Raw genomic sequence first — 16,418 nt, forward strand, 5'->3', positions numbered from 1 at the left:
GGTAGTTCACAAGAAAACTCACAGCTATCAATTCATTACTGCTCCCTATCACCGCCCCACCAACCCTGACTTCCGAAATCTAGCATTTCCACCAACTTAGAGAGATATGAAGTCTGTGAGGCACATTTCAGAAGTTTAGCGGGTATAGGATTGGAGCTGCCCTCTTAGGCCTCCAAGTGGAAAGACTTCGTTGAAGCCAGTGGGGTTTCCATGACAGAGAAGACACATGGTTAGGAGAAATGTAGTCCTGGTAACTGAATCTTATTTCTGAGACACTTGCAGGCTTTCCTGGCATTTGGTATAAGTAATCCTCTGGTAAAGGACAGGCATTTTGTCATGGTTAATAATGAATGAGAGTGAAAAGAATTGAGTCGGGCCATTGAATTAGACAGGTGTAAGCGTACTGGACGATGAATAAAACACTGTGATGGAAATTGCTCATATAGTTTGCCTAATGCCTCCTGCAGGTTGCAGAAAGATGTCTCCTAGCAGGCAATTTGATTTTTTTCAACAAATTCCTTAGCCAAACAAGTATAATTTCCCCCAAAACTTGCTGTGAATTAATAAAAATGTCAGACTGGAGAATTGAGCTCACTGAATAAAAATGACTGTGTTGCTGAGAAGCTAAGTTTTATTGTTATTATAATAAATATAATTACAGGTAAATTGAGACCATTTTTGATCCATGACAAACATACATTTCCTGTGTGTATAGCACACAAATAATACACAATGTATTTCTAAAATTAAGTGCTGTAAAAGCACTTAACAAATGCTTTTTAAAACTTTGAAAGTTAATATATTAGCTTATTAAAATTTGAATATAATACATGTTTTTGGTCACAAGCTCTGAGTTTCTTCTCACGGCCCACAAGACAGTCAGCTCCATGTCACTATTTTCCTTGTCTACAGCAGTGATATACACACACTTTTAAAATAAGACTGTATTGTATATAACTGTGTGATGTCATGAGCCTACTTAACCAAAAATATATATAAAAGTACATATAAAGAATATGTAATTATGCCTTGACTCTATCCATAAATGACTTGAAGCAGGTAGTATATTTGCTTTTAAATGCTATTTACAACATGGACTCTTGAATGATATGTGAATTTGAAAATGAAAAACATTTTCCAGACTCAAAATGTTGATGTCCTAATGTTATTTATTTAAAAAACTGATTTCCAAGTGGGCAACCCTACCTTAGAAAAAGTCAGATTCAAGGGTTGTGCCATAAAATTTCCCATAGTCATTCTGAATGCTATAAAAAAGATGGTAGTTGGATTTTTTTCTACACTGACTACAATCCAAGTTATTAAAGTTTAAAACTATATGAAAGCCTTTATGAGGATCCTGAATTGTATTTCCCATTAAAGAAAAGAAATGGCTCAGTGAGTCATGTCTCTAGATTTCTGTAGAAGAAAAAGCAGAAGGCCGTTGTCAGTCATCTTGAAAGTTAAAACTCAGCACTTAATGTGAATTTAGATGAGTTTAGGAGAGGAGTTTTACGGGCTTCTGTTCCTCTGAGCATCCTGAGGGCAGTGAGAACAGAAGACTTCTGATCTTCCAAACAAAAATCATTATCAAATGGATTTATTAAAGAGCTATGCAGAACAAACTGCAGTCATATGTGTGTAGCTACAGTTGGCTTCCATGGGAATTATCAGTGGCTCTAACGCAGGGCACTTTCAGTTGATTCAGAGTAAAACAATATAAGGCTTGTAACACATGTACAGAAAACTAAAATCAATGTGAAGAATCTCTGTGCAAGTTCTTTATTTTACGTTTGCTTGTAAAATTGATGTACTTTGTTTCTTTTTTAACACTCCATTTAAAAACTCAAGCATTTTCATATAAAAGAAAAAGAGAAATTATAGGCTCTTGGCAAATACCTGTGAACAAAAGAATGAAGAAAAGTGATGGGGCCACTTCTGCAGTAGCTTTCCATCAGAGATAATATCTTATCTTGAAGCTAGTGCACCTATTTTTAAAGTTCATTTAATTCCTTACACACTCATGATTTATTTGCATATTGACATAAAAGCTGCCTTCATCATCCATGCCATTATCAATCGGACAAAAAAAATCCATCAAGCACCCACAGGATGCAGAGATCTGTCTTTGAAATGGTGGCATGGTGTTAATCTGTCCTAAAACTAGGAATAAGTTTTTTGAAAGAAGCTATAGTACATTGAGGGATTCCCTGTGGCTCAGTGGTAAAGAATCGGCCTGCCAACGCAGGAGACGAGGGTTTGATCCCTGGGTCAAGAAGATCCCCTGGAGAAGGAAATGGCAACCCACTTCAGTATCCTTGCCTGGGAAATCCCATGGACAGAGGAGCCTGGCGGGTTGCAGTCCATGGGGTCCCCAAAAGAGTCAGACATGAGTTAGCGACTAAACAACAACAGTACCTTGAGAAAGAAGTATTATGATTTTTCTGGGAGGGGAAGTTGCTAAATACTGCAAACTCCTCAGAGAAGCCACAAAATCACCTCTGAAGGTTTTAAGCAACAATTCCCTGAAGCTAGAACTTACGGGACCAGCAATGTAAAAATTTCACAGTTCTAACATACATCTATCTATGACTGTGAAGAAGTGCCTCAGATTTATACATCTAATTGGGTTTAATCTTGAAGATACAAAATGAGAAAATCTATAATGTGTTTTCAAATAATCTGAAATAGCAATCCTATGACAGTTACCAAACTACCACAGTTTTAAACACCACGGCTTGCAGGACTTCACAATACAATCATCTCCAAATACGTCATCAAAAACTCTGGGCAGCAGCTTCTTTCATAAATTCCTCGAGGACAGCTACCACATTTTTGGCTTCAGGCATTTCTTCGTGTTCCACTTTAACAATCTTCAAAAGGATATCTCCACTACCACAGTTCTTTAGGAACATGTAACATTTAAACAAAGCATAATGATTCATTTCTGCCTGCCGGATAAATCTCTTCAAATTATTTGTGTCTTGTATGGCCTAGAAAAAGATTACCCAGTTAACTATGTGTTCAGTGAGATAATAATGAAGCTTGAAAAAGATCTCCTATCCAGCTGAGAACTCAACTATATGTTAATGAAATGTTTGCCTTTTATTTCAAATATTTTAATTGCTAATATGCTTTGCCCTTGATAGAACAAAATCTTTGACATAAAGTAAAACTACAAATCTCCTAAATAAGGTGACAACATGCCTCCCCAACAAAATTCTGAACCTTTAGGCATGGAACTATGTTTTTTGTGCTTCCCAACTAAGATATGCCATAAATTATAAGACGGATGTCCCTAAAATATAAGCAAGCATTCAATTCAATTTATTGGAAATGCAATGATACATACACAGAGCCCACTGAAAAATATAAATGCCTTTTGAAGATTCTAGCTCTTGTTTGTTTTTCAAAAATTAGATCATCATTTTAATTATTATGAATAAGGCTTACAGTGCAAAAACACAGAATAATGCAAATTTATGGTTAAAACTTGGACTTTACTTGACAATTCATCAAAAAATATAAAGATAGCGTTTATATATAAAGAATGACAGGTAATACCTTTCAATAGTATTGCCTTTACTATTTATAATGTCACTATATCCTAGTGGATACATTTGCTCCATCAAAATGTCTTTCTGTTTATTTGCTAATAGTAAATGAACATGAAAAAATGTTCAGCCTGAATAATAATTAAAGACAGATTTGAATAGCTATGGAGTGCCAATATTAAAGTAATAAAAATAAATAAGACTGATAAAAAACTGTTATATTAGGTTCTGCATAGAAAACCCATACACATTATTGAACATTCTGTAATTTGTTCCTATTTTTTTTGAAGTGCAAGCTGGCAATTTGTAATAGAAACCAAAGCATTCAAACCCTTGACTTGGTAATCCCACTTTTGGGAATATACATTAAGGTAATAATCCAAATGAAAAAAATACCATCCAGCAATGCTCCTTCTGGACATCTCTCTGAAGAAAACCAAAGCACCTACTCAGAAAGATATCTGTAGTGCCATGTTCCCTGAAGCATCACCAACAACAGCTAAGACATGGAAACAACCCAAGTGTCAACTGATGGGTGAATGGACAAACTGTGGTATATACACACAATGGAATACCACTCAGCCAGTAAACAGAAGAATGAGATCTGCCAACAAGGGCTTCATGCTAAGCGAAACACGTTCTCCAGAGAAAGACATCTACATGTGGAATCCAAATATATATATATTTTTATATAAATATATAAAAAACAACTCATGGACTCAGAGTACAGAGGCAGCAGATAGGGAGCGGGAAAAATGGGTGGACTGTTTTGGTGTTGGTTGAAATAAATTGAAATTTTTATATACAAATAAAAATAGTCAAATACCATTGTCACCTGTCAGGCTAGCAAAGATAAAAAGTTTAGATACCCAGTGGTGTCTGGGTTTGGAGAAACTGGCACTTTCAATGCTATTGGTATAAATGGAAATTGAGGATTATAGTTTTGAAAGTGTCCTAGTTAACAGACATTATAGCTGTGAAGCAGATTTGTTTCCTGGTCACTGGTACTAACTAAACTTTATGACAAAGATTACATGTGGCACTTGGCACACAGCCAGTTAGTTACCTTTAGTTTAAAGTTCTCCAGGACTTGTCGAAAAAGAAAAGGGTTACCTCCTTCAGCACCATTCATAAAAGCCTGCATCCAATCCTCACAAAACCGGTTGCTCCCTATAAAATATTTTAGAAAAATGAATAAAAGTGAAATCACAAGACATTTATTCTTCCTTTCTTTTTATTTTTTTTTAAATTGAGGTATAATTGAACCATGTAACATTATATAGATTTCAAGTGCACAGCACAAGGATTCAATATTTGTATGCATCACAATATTCTTTTCTCATTTATAAAAACACTTATAATGAATTATTTAAGGCTTCTATATTGGTCTAAAAAAACCTTAACTCACCACCTGGCTAAGAAATACCAAACTGGTCGAAGCTCCCACATGCATCTTCCTAGCTGCATCCCCCTATTTTCCCATCAGAAAGGATTATCATGCCCACGTCTTTCTTTAAACGTTTGCCACTTACTTTATCTCTAAGCCCTATATACTGTAAAAAAATTTGCATGTTAAAACTGTACTTTTCTTTAACAGCTCTTTTACTATGTAGTATGTTTGGATGCTATACGGAGAGATATAGCTCTCGTTCACTCGCTGTCACAGCTGTATAGTATTCCACTGTATGAGTATAACAGCTTAGCAGTTCTCCTGTTGACAGACACTTGAGTTGCTTTCAGTTCTTTCCTTGCAAACAGTGCCCTTATGAACGTCTTGTATTTGTCTCCTTGTGTACATACATAAGAGTTTCTCTATACACCTAGGAGTAGAATTGCTAGGCATGTCATGATTTCCATGTTTCTAGAAATGCTCTTGGTTTTGGCGATTTGGGGATAAACATGTAAAACTGCACAGGGCAGGGAGGATAACTTTGTGTCATTTGTTGTCAGTGTGAAACAGTGATTGACAAGGCTGTTCCAGGGTTGCGGCTCACCTGCATTGTGGAACTGAGGCTGGGAGCTGCTGCAGTCGATGATCACAGACCTCTGCTGCTCCTCCGTCATGGCCATGCACAAGGATGTCATGGTGCCTTCGTGAATAAGGCCTTGGAGACTAGCCACGCTCAGAAACCTGCCACACACACAATCTTTTTCCACAAACTATATTACAGGATGGGAGGGAGAAAGCAAATTCATTCTGCATTGCGTGGTGGGGGAGTTAAAAACAGAAATATCAGACTGGCTGAGGAAAAGGTGCTCTCTATGCAAAACTGTTCTTTACCTGTGAATGTCTCTCTTTGTTTTTTCATCTGATCCTTTAACCTCAACAGGAGTATAACTCAGAGCCTATGAGAGAAAAATAACGCCCAGTTGATACACATATGCCAATTTTCCTTGCAGAGCAGCTAGTGACTAAACGTAGCCTCCCCCAACAACCACCGCATCAGACCATGTTTCCTGGGCACCGCCCTGGAGCTCTCCAGAGCTGTGTTCAGCTGCTCACTGATGGTCAGGAACCTAGCCTTACTACCTGGGCTTGAGGGGCTGTCCAGGCTCAGCTGCATCCACCCGCCACATGAAAAATGAAAAACCTGGCCACTTACTCAAGACTTCCCCACTGTCCAGATATTCTATTGAATATTTTATTTGGGCATTTTTATATAGTTAAAAATTACTTTGGATTTTCCTTTTCCTCTTCAAATTGTTTTAGAAATCACATCTCTCCCACATCACTTCAAAAAGTAATTATTTTAGAGAATTCCCTGGTAGTCTAGTGGTTAGGATTCAACACTTTGACTGCTGTGGCCCGGGTTCAATCCCTGGTTAGGGAACTGAGTTTCTATAAGCCGTATGGCACAGCCAAAAAGAAAAAGAAAAAGTGATTAAAATGTTTTATTGTATTAGAAGATAGTATTCGCAACTCTACCTTCGTAGTGTAACTTTCTGGATCTGTGTAAACAGAGAGCGGTGTATCCTTATCGCAAGCATAGTCTGAATGAATATTCAGAGGGCAGGTGGAAGTAATAAGTAATGTTCAGAGAAAATAAGTATGTCTTTAAGTAAACCAAACTGCTAAAGTGATCCTCAATGAAGGAAATACTTTCGTTTGGGCAATACTTACAGCATGTAGCAGAAAGGTGAGCTTCTCCTGAAAGAGATGGACCACCCTTTGGATGGGGCAAACAACATCTGCAAACCAGCTGCTCAGGTAAGACTGGATGTGGTTCTCCCCACCACTTTCCTAGATTATGAGAGAATGTCATTTGCTTTGATCTAAGCCTTCACCTTAATTAATGCACTTAACATTTTCTTCATGATACTCTTGGCAGTGAAAAGAAATGGGGACCGACACCTCCTTCTTTTTTAAGCTAATGCCACCAATTAAAACAAAAGGAATTGTAGGAATTTCCTGGCAGTTCAGTGGTTAGGACTCTGCCCTTCATTGCCAGGCACCTGGGTTCAATCCCTGGTTGAGGAACTAAGATCCCACAAGCAGAGAGGTACAGCCAAAAAACAAAAAAAGGAATTGTGATATAACTTTGCTGGGCTTGTTAGGCAGAGAGGGGATTAATTCAGTACTGCATTAAAAAAAAAACACACTAAGACATGCATTATATAAAATGAAGAAACTGACTTAATAGGGTTCTATGCTATTTCTTCACTGAAAGGAGTTAGGGCATTTACATGACCATCTCCTCCCACTGTGCTGTGAACTCCCAGAGCTCTTAATAATCCTTATCTCCAAAAATTAATGAATAAAATTTATTTAAGGGGAGGAAAAAAAATCCTCATCTCCCCAAGCATCTGGTACAGTTTCCGAAACATCCATGGATGAGCTTATAAAGGGCCTGTTGAATGACTGAAGGAACGCAGACAGCTCACTAACACTTGGAAGCGAACAGGGGAGGACAGAGGTCAACACATCAAAGTGCTCAAGCCCACTCCGGTGTGGTCGGACACACTGCCAGGAGCTCATCCAGCTTCCCTGGCTCTGCTGCTCCCTAGGGACTGGTGGGAGCACCCCATCCTGGGAGAGCAGCTACCCTAGACTTGCTTGTATCCCTGGCTCACTCTGATGCTATCATTCCCCTCTGTACTGCCTTGTAAGCACAGGCATGACAAGCAAAAGGAATTATTACCACCTGTAATGGGTAGAAAATTTATGAGTTATGACTTAACTCCCACAAACCAAATGCACAGTATTTAAAAGGTATGGATAAAGGAATCAATATGGATGTATCTAATTCACAAAAGATCAATTAATGAAAAACGGGATGTTTCTAAACATCTTTGAGGTTGAGTTCAAGGACAGTCATCCCGTTGCACAGCGTGTCTCTGGTGCCAGCAGCTTCGTAAGCCATTAGTTCTGCCCAGAGTATAAATCTTATGTCTAGAAATCAGGAAAGCAGCATCTTCTTCCTTGCTTGGCACGTGACCGTATACCTTTGAACTTAATGGATTGAATTTTTCATAGATACAAAACATCACAAGCAGTCTTGTGAAACTTAAGAGCACTGTGTCCCTTGGTCCTCTTAACAAGCACTTTCCTACTAGCCCACAAAGTAGCACATTTTCAGAATTTAAGTGTCTGTGCCCACCTGGATGCTTTGATAAGAACAGCAGTCACATAATGTTAGTCATGTGGGTCTTTAAAAATATTAATGCAATTGCCTTACCTCACAGTTCATGTTATTTTTCAGCCCTTGAATGTATTTGTCCAATTCAAGCCTGAAAGTATGTTCTTAAGGAAGTGATAAAGGATGAATCAAGACAGGGTTTTATCTCTCAATGGATAATAGGAAAATCTCTTAAATATCTGTTGGTTAAAACAAGCCATGATATGGGAATTTCTTGGCAGACCAGTGGTTAGTACTCCATGCTCTCACCACCTGAGGACTCAGTTTCAATCCCTGGTTGGGGAACCAAGATCACACAAGCCGAGTGGCCAAAAACAAATAAATTCATGATAAAACAAGTGACGACAAACTGGTCGTATGAAGGTATGAGATTGAAGTAAATGCGTAAGAGGTAGAAAGGCTTTTCGGAGGTTGGTAGTGATAATCCTCCACTTGCCTGCCAGCATTTCCTTCCTGATATCCTCAGAGACCAAAGAAAGGATATAGCTCAAGTCCTTTTTCAGACCCTCCTAAAAAACAGACCACATACTCTGAAGACTTCTGCTCAGAGTCCGTTGATGCTGTTTGGGGAAGCAGTTTTTCTTGCTGGAAAAGGCAGTAATAACAACCGACTCGGTAACCTGGAATTCTAGAAAAGAAAGAAAAAGCTAAAATGCATTCTTTTGACAACTCATGCATGTTGTTTTGTAGGCTTCTGTGAGCGCTGGTCATCCTGATCTGGCAATATCGTTAGACTGCTCTGTAATTTAGAGCTTCCCAGACTTCTCCTTTGTTTACTGATAACAACAGACGAAAGTGAACCTTCATCATAATGGGCTTTAGCTAAAGCAGCACCTAACAAACACAGAATTTCTTTGAATTCTTCTGTCTTATGTGAAAAATTCATACAAATTCCACTCTTGTTCACGGTTTACCCATGTTGACATGGTTTATCTGTGTTTTCCCTCCCGTAAACATACATGAATCACTGAAGCTCCAGGAAGAGGTGAAGTGTAGACCTTGTGGTCTTACCTTTGGGATGTGGCCTCATACTCCTGAAGGGACTTGATGCCAATATCATGGTCTGAAGTGAACTACAATCAAGGGGTGTAATGGAAAGATGGCTGGAATCCAACCAAGGACACCTATATTTAAGCCTGAATTCCATCAATGTGACTGGCCTTAGGACCTTAACTTCTCTGAGTTTATTTCCTCATCTGAAATAGCAAGTAAGAGTACCTGCTTTATCACCCCTTTGTAAGGAGAATGGCATTGAAGCTTGTGAAAGCCCTTTACAACTGTACAGTGTACAATTTCAGTTTTGGTAATGAGCTCGTTTCTCCCAAGTACAAGACTAAATATGTACCCTTAGGAGGAAGGGTCTCTGCCATTCAGTTAATTCCATTCCTCAAAAGTTTGTGTGTGTGTGGCCCATGTTAATTCCATTCCTCAAAAGTGTATGTATGTGTGTGTGTGTGTGTGTGAGGCCCATGGCTCAGCTGCCTGGAAACAAAGATGAACTTTGCAGGTCTAGCCAGAGTTATCTTTTGGAGTTTCTCATCGCTTCCCATATTTAGCTCAGAAATCAAACCTCAGGACACAGCACATTTTACACTTACCTCAGCTCTACAGCTGCAACATTACCCAGCCCTTCAAAGACTGCTCCCTTAGAAAGACGCTTCGCAATGAAACTGCGTAGCTCTGGCTCCACTTCAGATGGTAGATTAGTGTCCACTAAGGAGAGGCTTGACAAATGAAAAACACATGTTCCTTAGCAGTGGACTCTGCATTTATACCCAGTAAGTCAGACAGGACACTGCTAAAAGCCCTCACTAAGGACTCGGCAGAGCTTTCTGTTTGGCTCCTGTTGGTGAGGCTTCTAGGGATGTATGTCACCAAGTACGATCTGCCTCATCCGTTTAAAGTAGTCCTACCTTTCTAGCTCATTCTCTTTAGTATTATGACTCCACTGGGACCCCCCCACACCCACTGACCTTACCTCTTTTTCACAGTAACCTCAAGTTTCTCATCCTCACCTCCCTTCTCCTTACCCAGCCTAAACTCCACAGCCAGTCATTACGATCACCGCCCCGCATACATTCTCATTTAACCCCTTCGTTTTCGCCTCCTGGTATTTGCTTAGCAAACCTTCAGCCCTGGTTAGTCCGGTTCTCTACCTAGTCTGCACCTGCGCCTGTGCAGCTGAATGTGGCTGGACAAAAGCCCGCCACCACAGTGGCTCGTCTCATTTGAAATCAATGACCACCAGCCACCAGCGGGCCCTGACCGCTGCCCAGCTCTCATGCCATCTCCTGGTCCACTCACACCTTCTATTATTTCATGCCTCCTCTTCTTCCCTCAAACCTCCAACTACCCACTGCCCATGAATAAACACACCAGCTCAGTGATTATTTACGACCTAGACACACACATTTCAGTTTGGTTGAGATTAGAATATAAACAGAAACTATAATTTGAATATGTAAGAAGATTTTCCATCACCAAACTTCCTAACAGAGAATATGAACCCAATATGCCTCACATCTTTGGTTCCACATTGAGGAAAATTTCAAACACTGAAAAGTAGAAAGAATAATATAATGAACCTACATGTACCTACCACCCAGTTTTGACAGTTATCAGCTTATGCGGGAAGGAAGGGATAAACTGGGAGACTGGGACTGACATATACACTCTACTATATATAAAATAGATAACTAATGAGGACCTACGTATAGCACTGGAACTCAATACTCTGTAATGGCCTATATGGGAAAAGAATCTAAAACAGAGTGGATGTACGTATATGCAAAACTGAGTCACTTCGCTGTACACCTGAAACTAACACAACATTGTAAGTCAATTATATTCCAATAAAAATTATAAAAAATTTTATTTTCATCTGTACTCCCATGTTGTCCATACCCTCCACCTCCCAGACTTATTTTGGACTTTTTTGTTTTTACACTTTTGATTTTGTATTGGGGTATAGCCGATCAACAAACAATGCTGTGATAGCTTCAGGTCAACAGCAAAGGGACTCAGCCATACACATACATGTATCCATTCTCCCCCAAACTCCCCTCCTGTCCAGGCTGCCACATAACATTAAGCAGAGTTCCATGTTCTCTACAGTAGGTCCTTGTCGGTTAAACATTTTAAATATAGCAGTGATTACATGTCCATCCCCAAATCCCTAATTATCCCTTCCCCCAATCCTTCCCTTCTGGCGAACCATAAGTTTGTTTTCTTAAGTCCCAGACTTATTTTGAAGCAAGTTCCAGGCATCATATTATTTCATCCCTAAACTTCTCATTACATATCTCTAAAAAATGAGGATTTAAAAAATATATATGTATGTATCTATAACCACAATACTGTTACAGCACCTGAAATTTAGATTTAGATTCTTTTCCCATATAGGCCAATTTCTTAAATCATCCATCATCCAGCCTCTCGGTAAACATAATATTTTTGTACTATACCCTACTTTGCATCAAGTGTTGAGGTTCATTCATTCCTTCCCTTAGTAAATATATATTAAACACCGACCCTATGCCAAGTATCTATCACTCAAGGTTCTAGGCACGGAGACATCAATGAACAAAAGAGACAGCAATCACTGCTGGCTTGGAGTTGACATTGCAGTATGCAGCAGCAGAGCTATGAAAGGGTATTCAATGGGGGGTGGTAGGGAGAGGAGGATTTTAAATTTTTGGATACTCATATGATATTGAATATTTACTGGAGTTCCAATCAAGAAGCTCAGAATAACTGTCTGCCTAATCAACACGGTGCTAATCACCATGGTATGTGGCTCTGCCCCAGCCTTGAATAAATGAATAAAGGAACAGAAGATGAGGTTCCTAGGGGTGAAGGGGGCTTGATGGTTTCATTCAGGGAAAGCTGAGGGCAGATAAGGTACCCACTGACATCTGCATGCCAGAGATGCCCTTAGGAGAAAAGCACATACACGGCTTAAGGCCAAGCTGTTTTTACCTGAAATCATCACCAGAGGGAGTTTCTGCATTTGTGCCACCTGGGCTTCCATCATCGCTGTCCGCTAGCTGCTGTGCCAATCTGCTCGCCACAAAACCAATTCAGTTATGAACTATGGGCTCTAAGTCAAGCGGAGTATGCCCTCCCTCCCCCAGCAAGCAAGGAAGGGGGCAAACAGATCACTAAAACTGCTGCAAGGTAGAAATGCTTGAACCCTGTCCTCCTCCGCCTAGCTTCAGTGACAGGGAAAACCCACAAAACAGCGCTGACAGGAGCCCCTTCTCTCTCCAGGCCACTTCAGGGGTAGAGGAAAGCCTAAATTAAATATCCAGAAATGTCAAGGAAATTTTCTCTTAAATGCACACTTTACAGGGAATTCCCGGGTGGTCCAAGTAGGACTCTGCACTTCCACTGCGGGGGGAACCAAGATCCCACAAGCAGCCCAAACAAAAACAAAAAGACTTTACAGGGCCAAAAGAGCCCCAGGAAGTCGGCTCTGGATGAGGGAAAAGAGGCAGCAAGGACAGACGGTAACCAGAAGGTGGGGGTAGGGAAGAGGGGTGGGGACGGAGGAAAGCGGGGAGACAATGACAGGAAGGACAGGGGGATGGGGATTGACTTTATTGAGCGTGCAAGGCACTGAGCTAAACAAAAGGCAGAGGTGACAGGAAGGGGCTGAGAAGATGTCAAGGACACAGCGCTGAGGCATGGGAGGACCAGGCGCAAAGGTCCAGGATTGGGGGCCGGGAAGTATGGCGTGAGGCGAGGAGGGCCCTGAGGGCCAGAGACCTTGGCTGGGAGGGGAGAGGACTGCGTTTGGGAGACGCCAAGCTGCGGAACCCGGAGTGGGCTGCGGGGCTGGGCGGCGGGGCCGGGGCGGGGCCACAAGGGCGGCCGGGCGCTGCACCTGCTTCCGCGGTAGCTGTAGAGACAGTAGTGGCTGCTGGGCGGCGGGTCGAGTCTCCGCTCCTCGGCGGAGCCGCCCTCTTCGCTGCTCTCTAGCTCCTTTTCATCCCCATCCAGTGATTCCTGCAAGGAGGGGAGCATCGCGGCGGCCTCTGAGCGGCCCTGCGTCCCCGCCAAACCGCTCCCCCGGTGCCGTACAGTCCTCTGTGGCCGGGCTCGTCCGGCTCCCGGCCCTCGCGCATCTGCGTTCCGCTGGTTTCCCGGGCTCTCAGTCGAGAAAGCTGGAATGCCCCCTGATTTTTCTGTCTTCTTTTTCTCACATCATTCAGGTCTGTGCAGAAACGTCACTTCCTCAGAGACAACTTCTTAAACGCCCTATGCAAAACATCCCCCTGGCACCTCCACTGCTGTCGCATCAGTCTCTAACCTATCCCCTTATATTGCTTAATTCTTCATCCCAGTTATCACCCCGACAAGATGTGTTTACTGTCTCTGCTACTAGAATGCCATCTTGTTCACTGCTATACCCTCTGTCCTAGCCCGTGCCCTATGCGGCTCAAAAAATGCCTAATTAGTTTTAAGATTTTGTCACGTCAGAATAAAGAAAAGATTTTTGTAACGCCTAGGCATCTTTTTCTTGCACGTTTTACCTTATCACCGTATTAAAGATAATAAAGTACACCTACATCCCATAACTTTATATAGAAAAATGGTAGCTAACATTTATTGAGCATTTTCTGTGTGAGGACTTTTCTAAATGCTTTACAAATACTTATTCATTTAATTCTCACAACCCCATGAGGTAGATATTATTATTATCCCATTTGACAGAAGAGTAAGCCAAGGCTAGAATTACTTGACTTGTCCACTGGAAAATAAGGTTGTAAGTGGCAGTGCTCAGTCATATCCCATGCTTTGTCACCCTGTGGACTGTTGCCCACCAGGCTTCTCTGTCCGTGGAGTTTTCTAGGCAAGAACACTGGAGTAGTTGTCCTTTTCTACTCCAGGGGGATCTTCCTGACCCAGGGATGGAACTCGCATCTCTTGCATCTCCTATATTGGCAGGCAGATTCTTTACTACTGGGACACTTGGGAAGCCCTAATAAGTGGCAGACTGGCTTTCAAACCCACTGACTCAAGAACTCAAGACCACAAAATTAAAGATGACTTGACCTAAATTTATGTCTTAAAGCCATTTATTTGGACAGTTAATCTCAGGTTTTTTTTTGTTTTCACTTCTTTAGATCTTTAATTTCTTACAACAATATTTTGGTTTTTCAGAGTATAAGTTCTGAATGTTTGTTAAATTTTTATTCTTTTTGATGCTATTATAAATGAAATTTTCTTAAATTCTTTTTCAGATTGCTGTTGCTTGTGTATAGAAGTACAATTGATTCTTGTATATTGACCTTTGTTTTAAAATTTTATTTTTTAATTGAAGAATAATTGCCTTACAATATTATATTGTATATTGATTTTGTATTGTGAACTTTGCTGAACTCTTATTAGCTCTAGGTTTTTAAAAAATGTATTCCATAGAATTTTCTGTATATAAGTGTTTCAGTTTTCTAGGGTTCCTGTTAAAAGTACCAAAGGCTGAGTGGTTTAAATAACAAAATTTATTTTTTTGGAGGGCTGTGCACCTTGGGGTCCCAACAGTAAAAGTGCTGAGCCCTAACCACTGGACCACCAAGGAATTCCCTAAACCACAGAATTTATCGTCCCACAGTTCTACAATTTTAAGTCCAAAGTCAAGCTGTCAGCTGGGTTGGTTCCTTTGGAGAGCTGTGGGGAAAGTCTGTTCCAAGTTTCTCTCCCTGACTTACGGAGGTTGTCTTCTATATCTCTTCATATTGTTTTCCTTCTATTCCTAACTCTCTTACAAAAAAAATTCCCTTTTTGTGGTTAGCGGTCCATGCTTTCACTCCAAGAGGCATGGTGCAGCCAGAAAAAAATGTGGGTGGGGTGGGGGAGTTGAAGTAATTTACACAGTCACAGAGTAAGTATGGAGCTGAGTTAGAGTTGAGTTTTATAAAACATTTTGGCTCAATAGTGAGAACAGTGGATTGGAGTCTGAGAGACATGTCAGAGAATGTGACAGTAACCTGGATAAGAGATCAAACTGGTCTGAAGTAGGCCATTAGTTGCAGAAAAGCATTTTATTCATTCTTCCTAAAACAAAAAATAAGATAATTCTATTTATTTATGCCATGTAGGATCTTAAGGGTCCACTAACCACTGGACGACGAGGGAATTCCCTACAACTCCCTTAAGCGCTCCCTTTTTTTCATCTGTATTAACCGGGTGATAACAATGGCACCTACATCACAGGTTTGTTGAGACAAGTAATGTAAAACTTACACCTTGTCTGGCACACAAATGCTTCATGGATACCCGCTATTATTTTTTCCTTTTAATAGGAACATGTAATTTACCTTACTAGTTATTTCTCTATGACGAACTGTGCTTTAAATGCAGGCAGAGAAAGTTTAAGTGGCTTGCCCAAGTCATGCAAATAGGCGGTAGAAAGCGATCCCAAGCACCTGGACTCTAAAGCAACTATACTCTTAATTTGTGTTATTCTCTAACTGTCCTCTTAAAACTCTTAGGTTGCTACCCAGGGACTTCAGCATAAAACGCAACTTCTCAGACTGCTCGAGAATCTCCAGAAGTCATCTTTGCCAGCCTCCTCAGCATCATCTGTTGCCATCAGCCCCTTCACTACCAGCTCCAACCTTACTACCTCTAGCCTTTTTTTCAGGTGCTCAGGCTCAAAGACTTGCACTTTTTGCACCCTTAGGGAGATACCCTCTCCTCCACCTCGCCTGCTCCCAATCACCCTTCCGGCAACCTTCTTTGATACCCTGATGACCGCCAAGGCTCTATAAACCGCGCAACACCTCGTATTTCCATCACCTCGGTGACCATGCTGCCGTAGTTTACGCACCCATCACCAATGTGTGAGTTACAAGACAGAGACTGCGACTTCTTTGATTCAGTAGTAGAAAAACGTCCACCGCTTACTGCAGAGTAATCAGGGCACTGAAACAAAACGAAAAACTGGGCGCTGTCTCAGTTATCCTTTATTTGTAATTTACCCTGAATTACGCTGGGTAATCTTTTCAGCTTTTCCACCCCCTCCTCACCCCTCCAATTCGCGAGCGTCTCGGCGTACCTAGGTCACCATATCCTTTACAAAGAAAAATAAGCTCTGAGGAACTCGCTCGCCCACGAAAGCCGAGATGGCAAGCACTGACAAGATGGCCGGCAGCCCGACGCGGCCGCGAGTCTCCACCCACTTAGGACGGAGGCCTGCGTCACGTCACCCCCCCCCCCCCACCCCTGC

The 16,418-nt window shown here is 41.1% G+C and overlaps 1 protein-coding gene, 2 long non-coding RNA genes and 1 other non-coding gene across 4 annotated transcripts; 2 read left to right on the forward strand and 2 right to left on the reverse strand.

The window, feature by feature from the left end:
- Nucleotides 1-613: 613 nt before the first annotated feature.
- C3H17orf75 (chromosome 3 C17orf75 homolog) lies at nt 614-13,406 on the reverse strand. The gene is made up of 10 exons (XM_025281058.3): nt 13,074-13,406; nt 12,167-12,247; nt 9,787-9,912; nt 8,673-8,816; nt 8,228-8,285; nt 6,673-6,792; nt 5,833-5,897; nt 5,546-5,682; nt 4,618-4,721; nt 614-2,990 (listed from the first exon to the last, which is right to left on the reverse strand). The coding sequence occupies exons 1-10, from the start codon at nt 13,211-13,213 to the stop codon at nt 2,775-2,777; spliced, it is 1,191 nt and encodes a 396-aa protein (XP_025136843.2). The 5' UTR covers nt 13,214-13,406; the 3' UTR covers nt 614-2,774.
- TRNAQ-UUG lies at nt 6,311-6,382 on the forward strand. Its single transcript has one exon. It is a non-coding gene; the product is annotated as a tRNA-Gln (tRNA).
- Nucleotides 12,761-13,981, forward strand: LOC123332698. The gene is made up of 2 exons (XR_006549665.1): nt 12,761-12,894; nt 13,402-13,981. It is a non-coding gene; the product is annotated as an uncharacterized LOC123332698 (long non-coding RNA).
- Nucleotides 13,982-15,082: 1,101 nt separating this feature from the next.
- On the reverse strand, nt 15,083-16,371 carry LOC112583777. The gene is made up of 2 exons (XR_003108011.3): nt 16,248-16,371; nt 15,083-16,114 (listed from the first exon to the last, which is right to left on the reverse strand). It is a non-coding gene; the product is annotated as an uncharacterized LOC112583777 (long non-coding RNA).
- Nucleotides 16,372-16,418: the final 47 nt, after the last annotated feature.

The sequence above is a fragment of the Bubalus bubalis genome, chromosome 3, assembly GCF_019923935.1.
Source record: "Bubalus bubalis isolate 160015118507 breed Murrah chromosome 3, NDDB_SH_1, whole genome shotgun sequence".
In the NCBI taxonomy this organism is placed as follows: domain Eukaryota; kingdom Metazoa; phylum Chordata; class Mammalia; order Artiodactyla; family Bovidae; genus Bubalus; species Bubalus bubalis.